The sequence below is a fragment of the Oncorhynchus mykiss genome, chromosome Y (assembly GCF_013265735.2).
Source record: "Oncorhynchus mykiss isolate Arlee chromosome Y, USDA_OmykA_1.1, whole genome shotgun sequence".
Classification (NCBI taxonomy): domain Eukaryota; kingdom Metazoa; phylum Chordata; class Actinopteri; order Salmoniformes; family Salmonidae; genus Oncorhynchus; species Oncorhynchus mykiss.
In genome coordinates, this window is record NC_048593.1 from 37,264,731 (window position 1) to 37,278,368 (window position 13,638).

Genomic DNA, 13,638 nt, shown 5'->3' on the forward strand with positions numbered 1-13,638 from the left:
AAGGGAAGGAAGGAAGGAAGGAAGGAAGGAAGGAAGGAAGGAAGGAAGGAAGGAAGGAAGGAAGGAAGGAAGGGGAGTAAAGGGAGGGAGCGAAGGGGGTAGGGAGGGAGTTAGTTGAGTAAAGGGTTGCATATCAGATTTAGGGGAATAGTAGAATGAGTAGTTAGAGGGAGGACAATACAGATGTAACCAGTCATTTGAATGTGAAGTTTGAAGGCTAGCTGAGTTTCTATTTTACCAGGCAGGGATGGCCATTATCTTAAACAAAACAAACTGGCAGCATTTCTGCTTCTACTGTGTTTTTGTGAGTATACAACATATCTTATTTAGGCTGGTTTGTGGTACAGTAACATGGAGGTGCTGTACTCTCACATTCCATACCTTGTTTAAGTCACTAGGATCTAAAGTTGTACTTTTATGACAAACTACAAACAAATACACAACAATAACCCCTTGCTTCTAAGTGAAACATACAGTATCAAAAAAATATGGTGCAATAATGGACAACTCTTTAATATAGTTTTCTGGTATTGAACATCAGCTAAATGTAACAGTGACTTGATTCTTGTACAATTAATGTAGTTAGAAAGGTTATATTAACTACATATACTGTTCTTTCTAATAAATGTAAAGTGATCTTTAACTTCAAATATATACATCACAGTGTGTCAACCTTATAGCTTTATAGTCCTTCTGGCAGTTGACAACAAAAAGTCCTCTAATGTGAGATTAGTCGTCATAAAGATGGGACATAAGATATCACACTATATATTCCTCCATTATTGTAATTAGACATCATGACAAAATTGAGAATTAGACCGTTGAACATCCTAGGCCCCAGTTTGTCAACAGAGAATGAAGACCAACCGGATCCGGGCTTTGGTCCAACTCTCTATTTTGATGCAACATACTCAGACAGAATCCCTTTAGCTAAAAGTGGTGCCAGTCCTACAGTGGCCTTCCCATTAAAGAGAAAGAGTTTCAGTTCTGAAAAAAAGTTTGTGTTAGGACATACAACACAAAAAGCTTTGAAAGTGTTAAAAAAAGGCTTAGATTTTTTTTTTTTTATGGGGAGAGTGTTATTTCAATCCAACAGTTTGCTTGAAACCCCTTAAAGCTTTACAGAAGCACTGCATGCTTTCGGACATGCTTGGGAATGAAATGCTTTGCTCAGGTACTTTCCATGCTATTGGCGATTAAAAAAAATATATATATATATTGGCTCTCACAAGTAAAAGTGAAAACACTTAGAAATAAGGTCAATGACAAAACTCTAAATGCAGCCAGTCACCACCACTGAAAGCTTGTTCCTAATGGAGGTCATACAAAACAGCATTTTCACGAGAGGAAACACCAACAAAAAGAACACAGAATTTATATCACTGTTGTGATTCACCCCAAAATAAAAACTTATTTGCACTTCATTGAATGAAATATGTTAGGGGTTATCAACAGTTTGCGGGGTGAAAGGCACTTGGTTTAATGCATGCTGATTTTCTAAGTAATTTGCAATAGTAGGCCCACATTATGCTGTGAAACACTTGGACACAAAAATAATGGCACTTCAGAGAGGTCATGCTATATGTTACTGATATGCAACTGCACCTTGCTCATTCTAAATATGTATTATATAACAAAACAACTCAGGTCTCCTTATTAAGGATCATGTCAAAGTTGGGAAAGGCAGAGCTTTGGCATATAAGAACATGAATGGAGAAGTGATATCCTTATTATCCAGGAGAATTAGTTAGGGGCATTGGTTAGAGGTAGTGTCATAGGTCATGTAGCATTGGTTAGAGTTAATGTCATAGGTCATGTAGCATTGGTTAGAGTTAATGTCATAGGTCATGTAGCATTGGTTAGAGGTAATGTCATAGGTCATGTAGCATTGGTTAGAGGTAATGTCATAGGTCATGTAGCATTGGTTAGAGGTAATGTAATAGGTCATGTAGCATTGGTTAGAGTTAATGTCATAGGTCATGTAGCATTGGTTAGAGGTAATGTCATAGGTCATGTAGCATTGGTTAGAGTTAATGTCATAGGTCATGTAGCATGCGTTAGAGGTAATGTCATAGGTCATGTACCACCTTGAGAAAATGTTGTTTTTGTAAATAAACTAGTAAATAAATATGTCTCTCTCTATATATTTGCAGTACTTTAGCACAGAAGAAAATAGGATGTCATGTAAATGCTATTTTTTTTAATTGTGATTATTTCGCACAGTTGTATCTAACTAGGTCCACATTGTGGTGGTCTATGCTGGGATAATAAATTGCTCGTAAATCCTGTTATTTTCTGTTTCCTGTGTGTGACATTAATCAAAGTTTAACTTCAACTCCTCTTACATGATTACATATGTGTTATTTCATAGTTTTGATGTCTTCAATATTATTCTACAATGTAGAAAATAGTAAAAATAAAGAAAAACCCTTGAATGAGTAGGGGTGTCCAAACTTTTGACTGGTACTGTATATTTTTAGACTGCAAATTGACCGCAAGAAGCCCAAACAGCTATAATATTAGACTAAAACTTTGATTACATTTGGGGAAATTGCACTGCGTAGGGTGCTGTCTTTTTGGACGTTAAAAAGGGTTAAAACGGGTGCTCATTCAAAATCCCACGACACTTATTGTAAGAGTAGGGGTGTTCATCCCAGTGTCATGGCTAAATTCACAACCTGGCCACATTCCATCATGGCCACCTAATAATCCTCCTCATTCCTATTTGGCATATAGTGCATTCAGAAGGTATTCAGACCCCTTGACTTTTTCCACATGTTGTTACGTTACAGCCTTTATTATTAAATTGATAAAATATTGCTTTTATTCATCAATCTACACACAATACCCCATATTGAAAAATCAAAAACAGTTTTTAGATTTTTTTTGCAAATTATTATTTATTTTTTTAACCAGAAATACCTTATTGACTTAAGTATTCAGACCCTTTGCTATGACACTCGAAATTGAGCTCAGGTGCATCCTGTTTCTGTTGATCATCCTTGAGATGTTTCTACAACTTGACTGGAGTCCACCTGTGGTAAATTCAATTTAATGGACATGATTTGGAAAGGCACACACCTGTCAATATAAGGTCCCACAGTTGACAGTGCATGTCAGAGCAAAAACGAATCCAGGAGATGCAAGGATTTGTCCGTAGAGCTCCGAGACAGGATTGTGTCGAGGCACAAATCTGGGGAAGGGTACCAAAAAATTGCCAAACTGAGCAATTGGTGAGAAGGGCCTTGGTCAGGGATGTGACCAATAACCTGATGGTCACTCTGAAAGATCTCCAGAGTTCCTCTGTGGAGATGGGAGAGGCTTCCAGAAGGACAACCATTTCTGCAGCACTCCACCAATCAGGCCTTCATGGTAGAGTGGCCAGACGGAAGCCATTCCTCAGTAAACAGCCCGCATGACAGCCCGCTTGGAGTTTGCCAAAAGGCACCTAAAGGACTCTCAGACCATGAGAAACAAGATTTCTCTGGCCTGAATGCCAAGTGTCACATCTGGTGGAAACATGGCACCATCCTTTTGGTGAAGCATGGTGGTGGCAGCATCATGCTATGGGGATGTGTTTCGGCAGCAGGGACTGGGAGACTAGTCAGAAATGAGGGAAAGATGAATGGAGCAATGTACAGAGAGATCCTTGATGAAAACCTGCTCCAGAACGCTCAGGACCTCAGACTAGGCGAAGGTTCACCTTCCAACAGGACAACGACCCTAAGCACACAGCCAAGACAATGCAGGAGTGGCTTCGGGACAAGTCTCTGAATGTCCTTGAGTGGCCCAGCCAGAGCCTGGACTCGAACCCGATTGAACATCTCTGGAGAGGCGCTCCCCATCCATCCTGACAGAGCTTGAGAGGATCTGCAGAGAGGAATGGGAGAAACTCCCCAAATACAGGTGTGCCAAGCTTGTATGTATATGTATACATATATATATGTATTTTTTTATATAAATGTGCATAAATGTCTAAAAAACATTTTTTCTTTGTCATTATGGGGTATTGTGTGTAGATTGATGAGGAGATTTAAAAAATAAAAAATAAACACTTTAGAATAACACAATGTGGGAAAAGTCAAGGGGTGTGAATACTTTCCGAATGCACTCTATATCAGTCTTCACCTCTCCACCTGACGGCTGATGTGTGGTGAGCGTTCTGACACAAAAAGGGTTGCCGTGCATCACTGAGGTGGATGCTACATATTGATGGCGAATGAGGTGAATTTTTCTCTGCTATATAAAGCACTTTGAGTACCTCAGTTGGTAGAAAAGAGCTATATAAATCCAATCAATATATTATTTGTATACGATCACATACACTGCCATTCAAAAGTTTGGGGTCACTTAGAAATGTCCTTGTTTTTGTAAAGAAAAGCATTTTTTTGTCCATTAAAATAACATCAAATTGATCATAAATACAGTCTAGACAAAAATGACTATTGTAGCTGGAAACGCCTGATTTTTAATAGAATAGGCGTAGGCGTACAGAAGCCCATTATCAGCAACCATCACTCCTGTGTTCCAATGGCACGTTGTGTTAGCTAATCCAAGTTTATAATTTTAAAAGGCTAATTGATCATTAGAAAACCCTTTTGCAATTATGTTAGCACAGCTGAAAACTGTTGTTCTGATTTAAAGAAGCAATGAAACTGTCCTTCGTTAGACTAGTTGAGTATCTGGAGCATCAGCATTTGTGGGTTTGATTACAGGCTCAAAATGGCCAGAAACAATGTCCTTTCTTCTGAAACTCGTCAGTCTATTCTTATTCTGAGAAATGAAGGCGAGAAATTGCCAAGAAACTGAACCTCTCGTACACCGCTGTGCACCAAATACATTAGTGTCTAGTTTGAGAAACCGACGCCTCACAAGTCCTCAACTGGCAGCTTTATTAAATAGTACCAGAAAAACACCAGTCTCGTGAAGAGGCGTCTCCGGGATGCTGGCCTTCTAGGCAGCGCTACTCTCCAGTGTCTATGTTCTTCTGCCCATCTTAATCTTTTATTTTTATTGGCCAGTCTGAGATATGGCTTTTTCTTTGCAACTCTGCCTAGAAGGCCAGCATTCCGGAGTCGCTTCTTCAATGTTGATGTTGAGACTAGGGATTTGCGGGTAGTATTTCATGAAGCTGCCATTTGAGGACTTGTGAGGTGTCTGTTTCTCAAACTAGACACTAATGTACTTGTCCTCTTGCTCAGTTGTGCACCGGGGCCTCCCACTCCTCTTTCTATCCTGGTTAGAGACAGTTTGCGCTGTTCTGTGAAAGGAGTAGTACACAGCGTTGTACGAGATCTTCAGTTTCTTGGCAATTTTTCGTATTTCTGATAAATTTGATGTTAATTCAATTTCTAATCGTCCCCAAACTTTTGAACGGTAGTGTGTCTTTCTATTATGCGTGGGAATAGTTGGGGACAGATTTCTGAAATTAAAACATCTTGGAGCTGATTTCCTGGTGTTTTTACAGTCTTACGTCAACAATGAAAATATCTCCCCCACTCAAAAAATCTCTGAAAACTTGGACAAAATTCAAACCGCTGACCACTAGTTGCTGAAAGTCTTCCCACCATCAAATATTGTAGCGTGAGGAAATCTAATTATGGGTTGGGCCGAATTATTCTAATTTTCTCAATAAATGTTTCTGTTCCCAAAACTAGAATATGTTACAAACACAGTGCATTACGTTTTATAGACTTGACGTTTTGCCAAAGTTGTAAAAAAAATTGCGTTGTTTAGATGGAGTGCAAGGTGGAATTGAGTTTGTGTACACGCGCACTTCACATAAGAGGCGTTCCCTAACGGAAATATGCAAATAAATGATACAACGCACCAATAGCCGTTGCCAAAATCATTGCTTGTTCTGCTCACTATGCTTCATTTGCTCCCACTGTAACACACACAGACACAGATTAACTACCTTGGGTTAGTTATAAATATGTTGTATTATGTTCGACTCACCAACCGGATATGAGTTATGTCAATGTTTAACATCCTGTCCACGTGTCCGGGAAAACGAGTGGAGAGTTTATTTTATTTTGTGAAATAAGCAATGGAGGCTGAGGACCTTTACATCAAACCAGGTATTTTCTGTCCAATTGAATGCTTCTACTGTGTTAATTTATCTAGAATATGTAATTACATACATGTTGGTGGTATTAGTTTACTGCAACTCTACTATGGTGAGAACTTAGTTTGAAGACATACTAGCAGAAGCAAGCTAGTTTGATAGTGTGTTAGCTAGCTAGCTAACAAAGTTATGACTTTTTGAATATGCTTTTGCCTTTACTTAATTTACTTAATGCTCTTCACCTTAGTTGTCTCCCCAGTGCTTTATGGCATCTAGTTTGAGTATGACTACTGGTCCGTCACATTATGTTGGTGACGATTATAAGCAGTTTTGATCACGTGTATGACTGAATGTGTACTACAAGCTAACTGGTTAATAGTTTTTTTCATCCATCTCTTATCATCTTCTGATTGGTCTTTTGAAATAAAACTCACTGGCTTTATTACCCAAGGTAACCAGGAGCGGGGCTGGAATGACCCTCCACAGTTTTCCTACGGTTTGCAGACAGCAGCACAAGGTGCACCCAAGAGGACCCCTCTCAACAAGAGAGTGCCCCCACCTCAACTCACTGGATCCCCCAGTACGTTCTCTAGACTGTCGGAAAGAAATGTATATATTCACACCGTGAACATGTTTAGAAATCCATTAATCTTTGGGAGTATCTTGGTACTTTTATGTCTACTCAGGGGCTGTGTGATTGTCTTTCTGATGTCTGGACTTTCCCTAGAATGTCAGAGGAGATGATGAATCATCCTGGTTCTATTTATCCACAGTAGTGGTGCGGGGTCCTCTGTTTGTTCACCTGGCCGCAATTGCCAGCAACCCATCCGCAACCGACCGACTGACTATATGTGATAAAGTGAAAATCCCAACCCTAACTCTAGAATAGGCGCTATAGGCTACAGTCAGACTGCAGAACAATTTTTTGACATGGGGTGCAGGATTCTGTTTTGCCTGATTTAGATACGTTTCTGGTTATAATTTCAGACATTTTGGTAGCTATTTGTTAGTCCATTTTTCTATAATTAGATGCATGTAGCTCCTCTTTTGTCATATGTTGCCCAAGAAGATTAATTAAACCCTTGCTCAACAGAATAATGTAATAGATCGATAGAATGAATGCTTCGATCTAGTTGACATTGGTAAAATTCTGTCATCTTTCACGGAGCAAAGATGTTTAGGGACTGGGTAGAAAATACAATAAAGCAAAAACAAACAGGAAAGATTTTCTGTTCAAAATGTCCAAATGACATCAGTTTGACTGGTTGTAAGGAAAAAGAAAGCTGAAAACCACCCAATGTGTTTCTGATAAGATTTCAAAATATTGCATGTTTTATGTGGTTGAAATGCTATCAGCTATTATTATACTTTGATGATGAAGACAGCACCTCTACAGTTCGTATCTCTGAGCATTGCATTCTCTCAAGATGCAGAAATAAATCATATTTCTTCACTCTTGTTCCCAAGTCCAAATTTTGCCTACATTTGGTGTATAATTTTACACCAATAAATGCATAATTCTGCAGGAGTTATCATTAAGGCTGTAGCCCTACTCACATGGGACTAGTATTACTACAGAACGTTGGTTATGTATTTATTTCCCAGAATGTCTGTTATTTCAGAGGATGAGTCGGATGGGATACGTTTTTTTTGCTCTCTAAATCTACTTTTTTTTTTTTTTTTCACGACAGTTGACAGAAGACTGGAAGTTTTTTTTTTCTAGTTGTGATGCTATTTGAACAAGTCCAGGCAGTAACAGGCTACACTGATAACTCAAGCTTGGTTTCTAAACCATACCAAACCATCATTGGTATAGTGTCGCCATAATATTTGAATTGAGGAAGTGTGATCGTAGTCATTATGATATTTTAGGCTATGGAGGAGAAAGTGAACTTGTTCCAAACGTTTAGCTCAGTTGTATGCTGCTTTGCCATCTATTAACAGCAAGGGTAGCATCGTTGTTTTATGATGCATTCGGCGACGTTCAATTCATTTCGAACAAAACGCATAGGGGCGACAGGGTAGCCTAGTGGTTAGGGTGTTGGACTAGTAACCGGAAGGTTGCAAGTTCAAATCCCCAAGCTGACAAGGTACAAATCTGTCGTTCTGCCCCTGAACTGGCAGTTAACCCACTGTTCCTAGTCCGTCATTGAAAATAAGAATTTGTTCTTAACTGACTTGCCTAGTTAAATAAAGGTAAAAGAAAGAAAGAAAAGCATTCCCTGTGAAAGTTGATACATGTAGGCCCTTCATATGACTATGCGCGGCACTTCGTTCAATTTATCCAATCAGTTATTGTTTTCTTGCTTAAACTGTGAGCAACACCTGTAAAACCCAGACATTTCTCTTAAAACACAGGGATGTCGATTCACACAGGACTAGTATTATCAGGTCTTTGGAGTTTGCCAAAAAACAGATGATTATTCTGGTTAGTCAATGTACAAATGTAATTTTCCATTTAACCCATCTAAACAGTAGGCTACAGTTTCCTTGACATGCCATAGGCCTATTTGAAGTCCCGTCTTGTAACTGTCAAATTTGTATAGTGCCTCACAATCATCACACATAACAGCCGTCACTACTATCATCCGCTTTCCTCCCTTCACCAAATCTTTCCCAAACATTACTTTTCTGTCCCTCCCTTCTCTTTATTTTCAACTCTCCTTTCGCAACTTTTGTCTTATTGAATTAAACCTCAGATATAACTGTGGCTTGAGTCACACCGCGCATCACTAATCCACAGGTCCGGTCCCAGGAACTTCTCCAACCTCAACAGTTCCAATGACTCCTCCTACCAACCCACTGGCCCCTCCTCCATGTAGTATGAACACGCCCCCTCGGCCATGTCAGGTTGCAGCCCCTCCTGTTGGTGGGGTGATGATGATGGCCACATCTCCACCACCTTGCCATGTGGTAGCGCACACAGAGTCTGCCAGTGACCAATCAGAAAGTGAGCCAGATGTCGACGACGTAGTTACTCTTCTCAACTGGGCACTGACAGCTTGTCGACACACAGTCAAAGTAAGAAGGATTTCTCTATCTCTAGAATTCCCAGCCACAGTTGACACACCATTTACAAATAGCATTGTGTATGTAGTTCTGTCATTTCTGTTAACCCAAAACTAAAATCGAGTGTAATTTTTGTCTGATGTCATCTGGCCATGAGAAATTTGTAGCTCTGTTATTGTGTACAGGGTGAAATGACACTCACTGCTTTACCAACCAAAATGCTGAATGTTTGACATGTGCCCCTTGCAGAAACAGGTGTGTGACGATGTGGCAAAGCGCTTGAAGCTCTTTGAGGACATGTGGAGGTCTGGGAAGTTGTCACTTCCTGTTAGACGAAGAATGAATGGACTGGTGCAAGGTAGGAGAACCTGTTCACTTTGATAGATGTCATGTTTCTGCTGAGGAAATATACATGGGTCAATAAACAGCTCACCCATTTAAATGAAAGAAATTATTTGAAATGAGCCAAAACGCATCTGTGCTGCTCCTGTCTTTATGCTCCTGTCAGAGTTGAAGAGCTGGAACTGGGACGCTGCTGATGAAGTCCATCGGGCTCTGATGGTTGACCATGTTAACGAGGTCAGTCAGTGGATGGTGGGGGTCAAACGTCTCATCGCTGAAACGCGCAACTTGAACTCAGATCTTCTGCACAGACAGGAGGTAGACCGGAGTCTAGACACCAGCAGCACCGCTAACTCTAACTAGATCAATAATTACACTTGTGGAACTTTTTTATTAGGTTGTGGCATCCTGAGGCCTCTCGGTCGTCCTTATGAAAACCGTTGAAATTCTTAACTTTTAGTCTAACTCTTGTCTTTTGATTTTGCAAATATTTTGACATGGGTTTCCTGTAGTTATGCAATATGCATATATTTTTTTTTTAATTATTTTTTAACATTCTATGAATTGCATTTGATCGCAGTGTCGATTGCTATTACCGAGATCCACCCATTCAGACAGTACAAAGAGAGCTTTTATCAAAACAATTTTTATGACGACACTGTTTACGTTTGGTAGTCTTTCCTTGTCGTGTCTTGTTTGATTTACGGTGCTTATATCAAAGATGGCAGTAATACCATGTTTATTTTGGCCATTCTCTGGTGTATAGTCTCCCTTGGACAGCCTTGTAAAAAATTATTTTTCTGGAGCTGGGACTAAGATCACTTTATTCACCCAATTGTACACGGTACTATGTATTATTCCTGATGCATGAGAAAGCTTAACACTTGACAGTTTTCAATGACCTCTCATCCCCCTGTGTGCTGTACATAATCATAAGAGCAAAAACTACAATAACAATGTAAAAGCCATCATCTGCTTATGTTGGCAGTGGCATTGCACTTTAAGATGGACCATACATGAGAAGACAAAATAAATCAGATTTGTGGTGAAAGTAATCCCTGTTTTGTTTTTATACATTTAGTTATGTATCAGGTAAGTTAATGAATTTGATCGCAGACTGCTGTTTCTGTCTGTTCTGTAGTTAGACAATGAGGATGTTCCAGCTTTTCATACGGGTTGGTCTTCCTCCATAGAGACAGATGCCAGGAGAAGCCACAAACTCTCACCAATAGGTGGCGTTTTAGGCCTATTTATCACTGGTGACCGTGTTGAATGGAGCTAGGATTTCTAGAGAAACTTGGGCACTTTATGAGATGGGTGGAAACAAGATTTTCAGTTTTCATTTTATAGACATGAGGTGTGGCTTCTTTTTGACCATGTGAGAACTGTGATGACGACAACAACAACGTTGTTTATTGTTGCTAAGTGAGAGTAATTAATGTGAACTCATTACGAATAATGTCATACATCTGAAAATTGCCCCAGTCGACATATGAAAGATTTGGCGCATGTTTGTGAAAAGAATATGTTGGAGTAAGGTCTGAATGTTTTAATCAAGTGGTAATGGAGCTTAAAGGAGGAGAGATTGCTGATTCAGATCTCCTGTGCTTTATTGGAGAGAGTGCGATTACATGTTGGCATGGTCGAGGTTTTGTTCAGTACAATCTGTGTTTACTGATTCCCAATACTGTATCTCTGTGGTACTGAATAACCTGATGCCTGGGTTGGGACTAATACTGTATCTCTCTGTGGTACTGAATAACCTGATGCCTGGTTTGGGACTAATACTGTATCTATGTGGTACTGAAGAACCTGATGTCTGGGTTGGGACTAATACTGTATCTCTCTGTGGTACTGAAGAACCTGATGCCTGGTTTGGGGTTAATACATTATCTCTGTGGTCTTGAAGCAGGGATCGTGTTAACGCATGATTCTGCTAAAATACAGAAAAAATATCAGCGTTTTGTAAATGCAGATACTAAAAATAAAAAATCTTATTGTAAATTCTGATAGGCTACAAATTATGAATGTAATAGGGCTAATTTTGTGCTTCGGTTGCACTTCTCCACTCGGATGAAATATCTTTGCTCTCCTCATTGGATCACTAGTGATGGGCATTCCGAATCTTTTCTGTGAACCAGCTCATTTGGGTCCGTTCACTTAAAAAAAAAAAATGTTTTTTTAAAAGTTGGCTTATTTGGTTCAAAATCCTTACAAAATGACTTAGAACCATGATTTGCAGAACCACCTAGAACCCATCTCCAATACAAATGCCCCAAAAGTAGGCTCCCATTGTGTCCGACGAAATCCATTTTTACCTGGGCAAATTATTAGATCACCTGCTTTCTTTACCGCGTTGTAAAACTGAGCGTGAACCAGAATGTATGCTCTCTCCCCACTAATTATTGTTTCTGCAGTGCGGCTTCACCCTCTTAGAGAATCATTTTGTAACGTGTCTGCAGATAGTCGTTGTTTTCATCTTTAAAAAGCAGTAGTAGCAATATGCAAATCAGGGAGCCAAATGAACGATTCTTTCACCGATGCGTTTCGGTTCCTGACGTTCACCATAAAGATCTGTTCAAAAAGAGCCGTTATTTCGCGAACGACCCATCAGGCAGCATTTTGACTGATGTGTAGGCTACTTTTCTACCGTGCGTTCCTCCTGGGTAGCTTTTCTCCTGTAGCAAATTAAAATGCAAGATTCAACCATCTTCAACCTTTATGAAATGTAGCTAGCTACATTCTTCTTCTTTTTTTTTATGGTAAACATTTTGAAATATGATGGCCAAGCATCGATTTAGAAAAACATATCTTGCTTTTAACATTGTAAGCGAATTTACTTGTGTGGTTGCCAGCCAAATAGCGTTGCACTTCTGTTGTCATTGATGAAAAGATTTTCTGCCAAATATGTTGCACTAATGTATTTATTTTGTGTGAAGAAAAGGTATAGTTGCACTCCCCTACCTGCTCCCCCTCTTCCCCTCCTGCTCCCACCCCCCAATGGACATTTATCATTGTTACAGGTGTAAATATGTACACCTCAACACAGACAACTCCTCTTCCCCCTCAGGAGACTGAAAAGATTTGGCATGCACCCTAAGATCCTGAAAAAGCACCATCAAGAGTGGCTGCATCACTGCTTGGTATGGCAACGGCTTGGCATCTGACCACAAGGTGATACAGAGGGTAGTGCGTACGGCGCAACACTGGGGCCGAACTCCCTGCCATCTAGGACCTCTATATCAGGCGGTGTCAGAGGAAGGCCCTAAAAATTGTCAAAGTCTCCAGCCACCCAAGTCAAAGACTGTTCTCTCTGCTGCCACACGGCAAGTGGTACCGGAGTCAGGGACCAAAAGGCACCTGAAAAGTTTCCGACCTCAAGACTGCTGAACAGTTGATCAAATGGCCACCCGGACAATTTACATTGACCCCCTTTATTATTTATTAAATAATAACTGTTTGTTATTGTGTTATTTCCTTTTTTTAAATTGAGTAAATATTTGTCTTTTTAACTTTGCGTTGTTGGGAATGGACTCGTAAGTAAGCATTTCACTGTAAAGTCTACACCTGTTGTATTCAATGCATGTGACCAATGCATTTTATTTTATTTTGATCTATTATAATTCATATTGTATTTTTTTTTATTATTGCTTCAATCACTTCGCTTTTTGACCTGCACTGTTGGAGCTCGGAGTTTAAGGATTTCACTGTATCCTGCTATTAAATCTGCGACCCTGTTCGTGTGATGACTAAACTCATCTAGTCTAATAAACAATGGTGTCTGGTGTACTGTAGTAAACTCTGTTGTAGGCTAATCATGGAAGGTTGGACATACAACAGCCCTGGCAGCCACTGTCGTCACAAGGCCTTGTGTCAAAACCACTCCCCTGTCATTATTTCTTTGGTGAGAACATTGACATAAAAAGTATTGGGAAGCAAACTTAAATTTAATGAAAGAAATGTGCATTTATAGTGTTGATTTCAACACCTACTGCATAGTCAGTGCAAGCAGCCACGCTGTGGAGGTTGAGAAATGATCTTGTGTTATTACCCACACCATGCCAGGGCATCAGCACTCCTTAAATCCTGAGTGGCTGTTGTATCGGATGTTTTCTCATCCAAGCAATGGTGTATTGAATTGTGAAATGCCTTTCATGGATTAGTTCTTACAATACCTGATTCATCTCCAGATTACTGGTAGGTGGTTGTTTTCATTCCAC

The 13,638-nt window shown here is 39.8% G+C and overlaps 1 protein-coding gene and 1 long non-coding RNA gene across 2 annotated transcripts; both read left to right on the forward strand.

The window, feature by feature from the left end:
* Positions 1-28: 28 nt before the first annotated feature.
* LOC118945320 lies at positions 29-2,291 on the forward strand. Its single transcript, XR_005040474.1, has 2 exons — positions 29-1,778; positions 1,812-2,291. It is a non-coding gene; the product is annotated as an uncharacterized LOC118945320 (long non-coding RNA).
* A 3,528-nt stretch (positions 2,292-5,819) lies between these two features.
* On the forward strand, positions 5,820-11,642 carry LOC110510189 (steroid receptor RNA activator 1). The gene is made up of 5 exons (XM_021591561.2): positions 5,820-6,080; positions 6,519-6,647; positions 8,811-9,088; positions 9,326-9,434; positions 9,585-11,642. The coding sequence occupies exons 1-5, from the start codon at positions 6,050-6,052 to the stop codon at positions 9,779-9,781; spliced, it is 744 nt and encodes a 247-aa protein (XP_021447236.2). The 5' UTR covers positions 5,820-6,049; the 3' UTR covers positions 9,782-11,642.
* Positions 11,643-13,638: the final 1,996 nt, after the last annotated feature.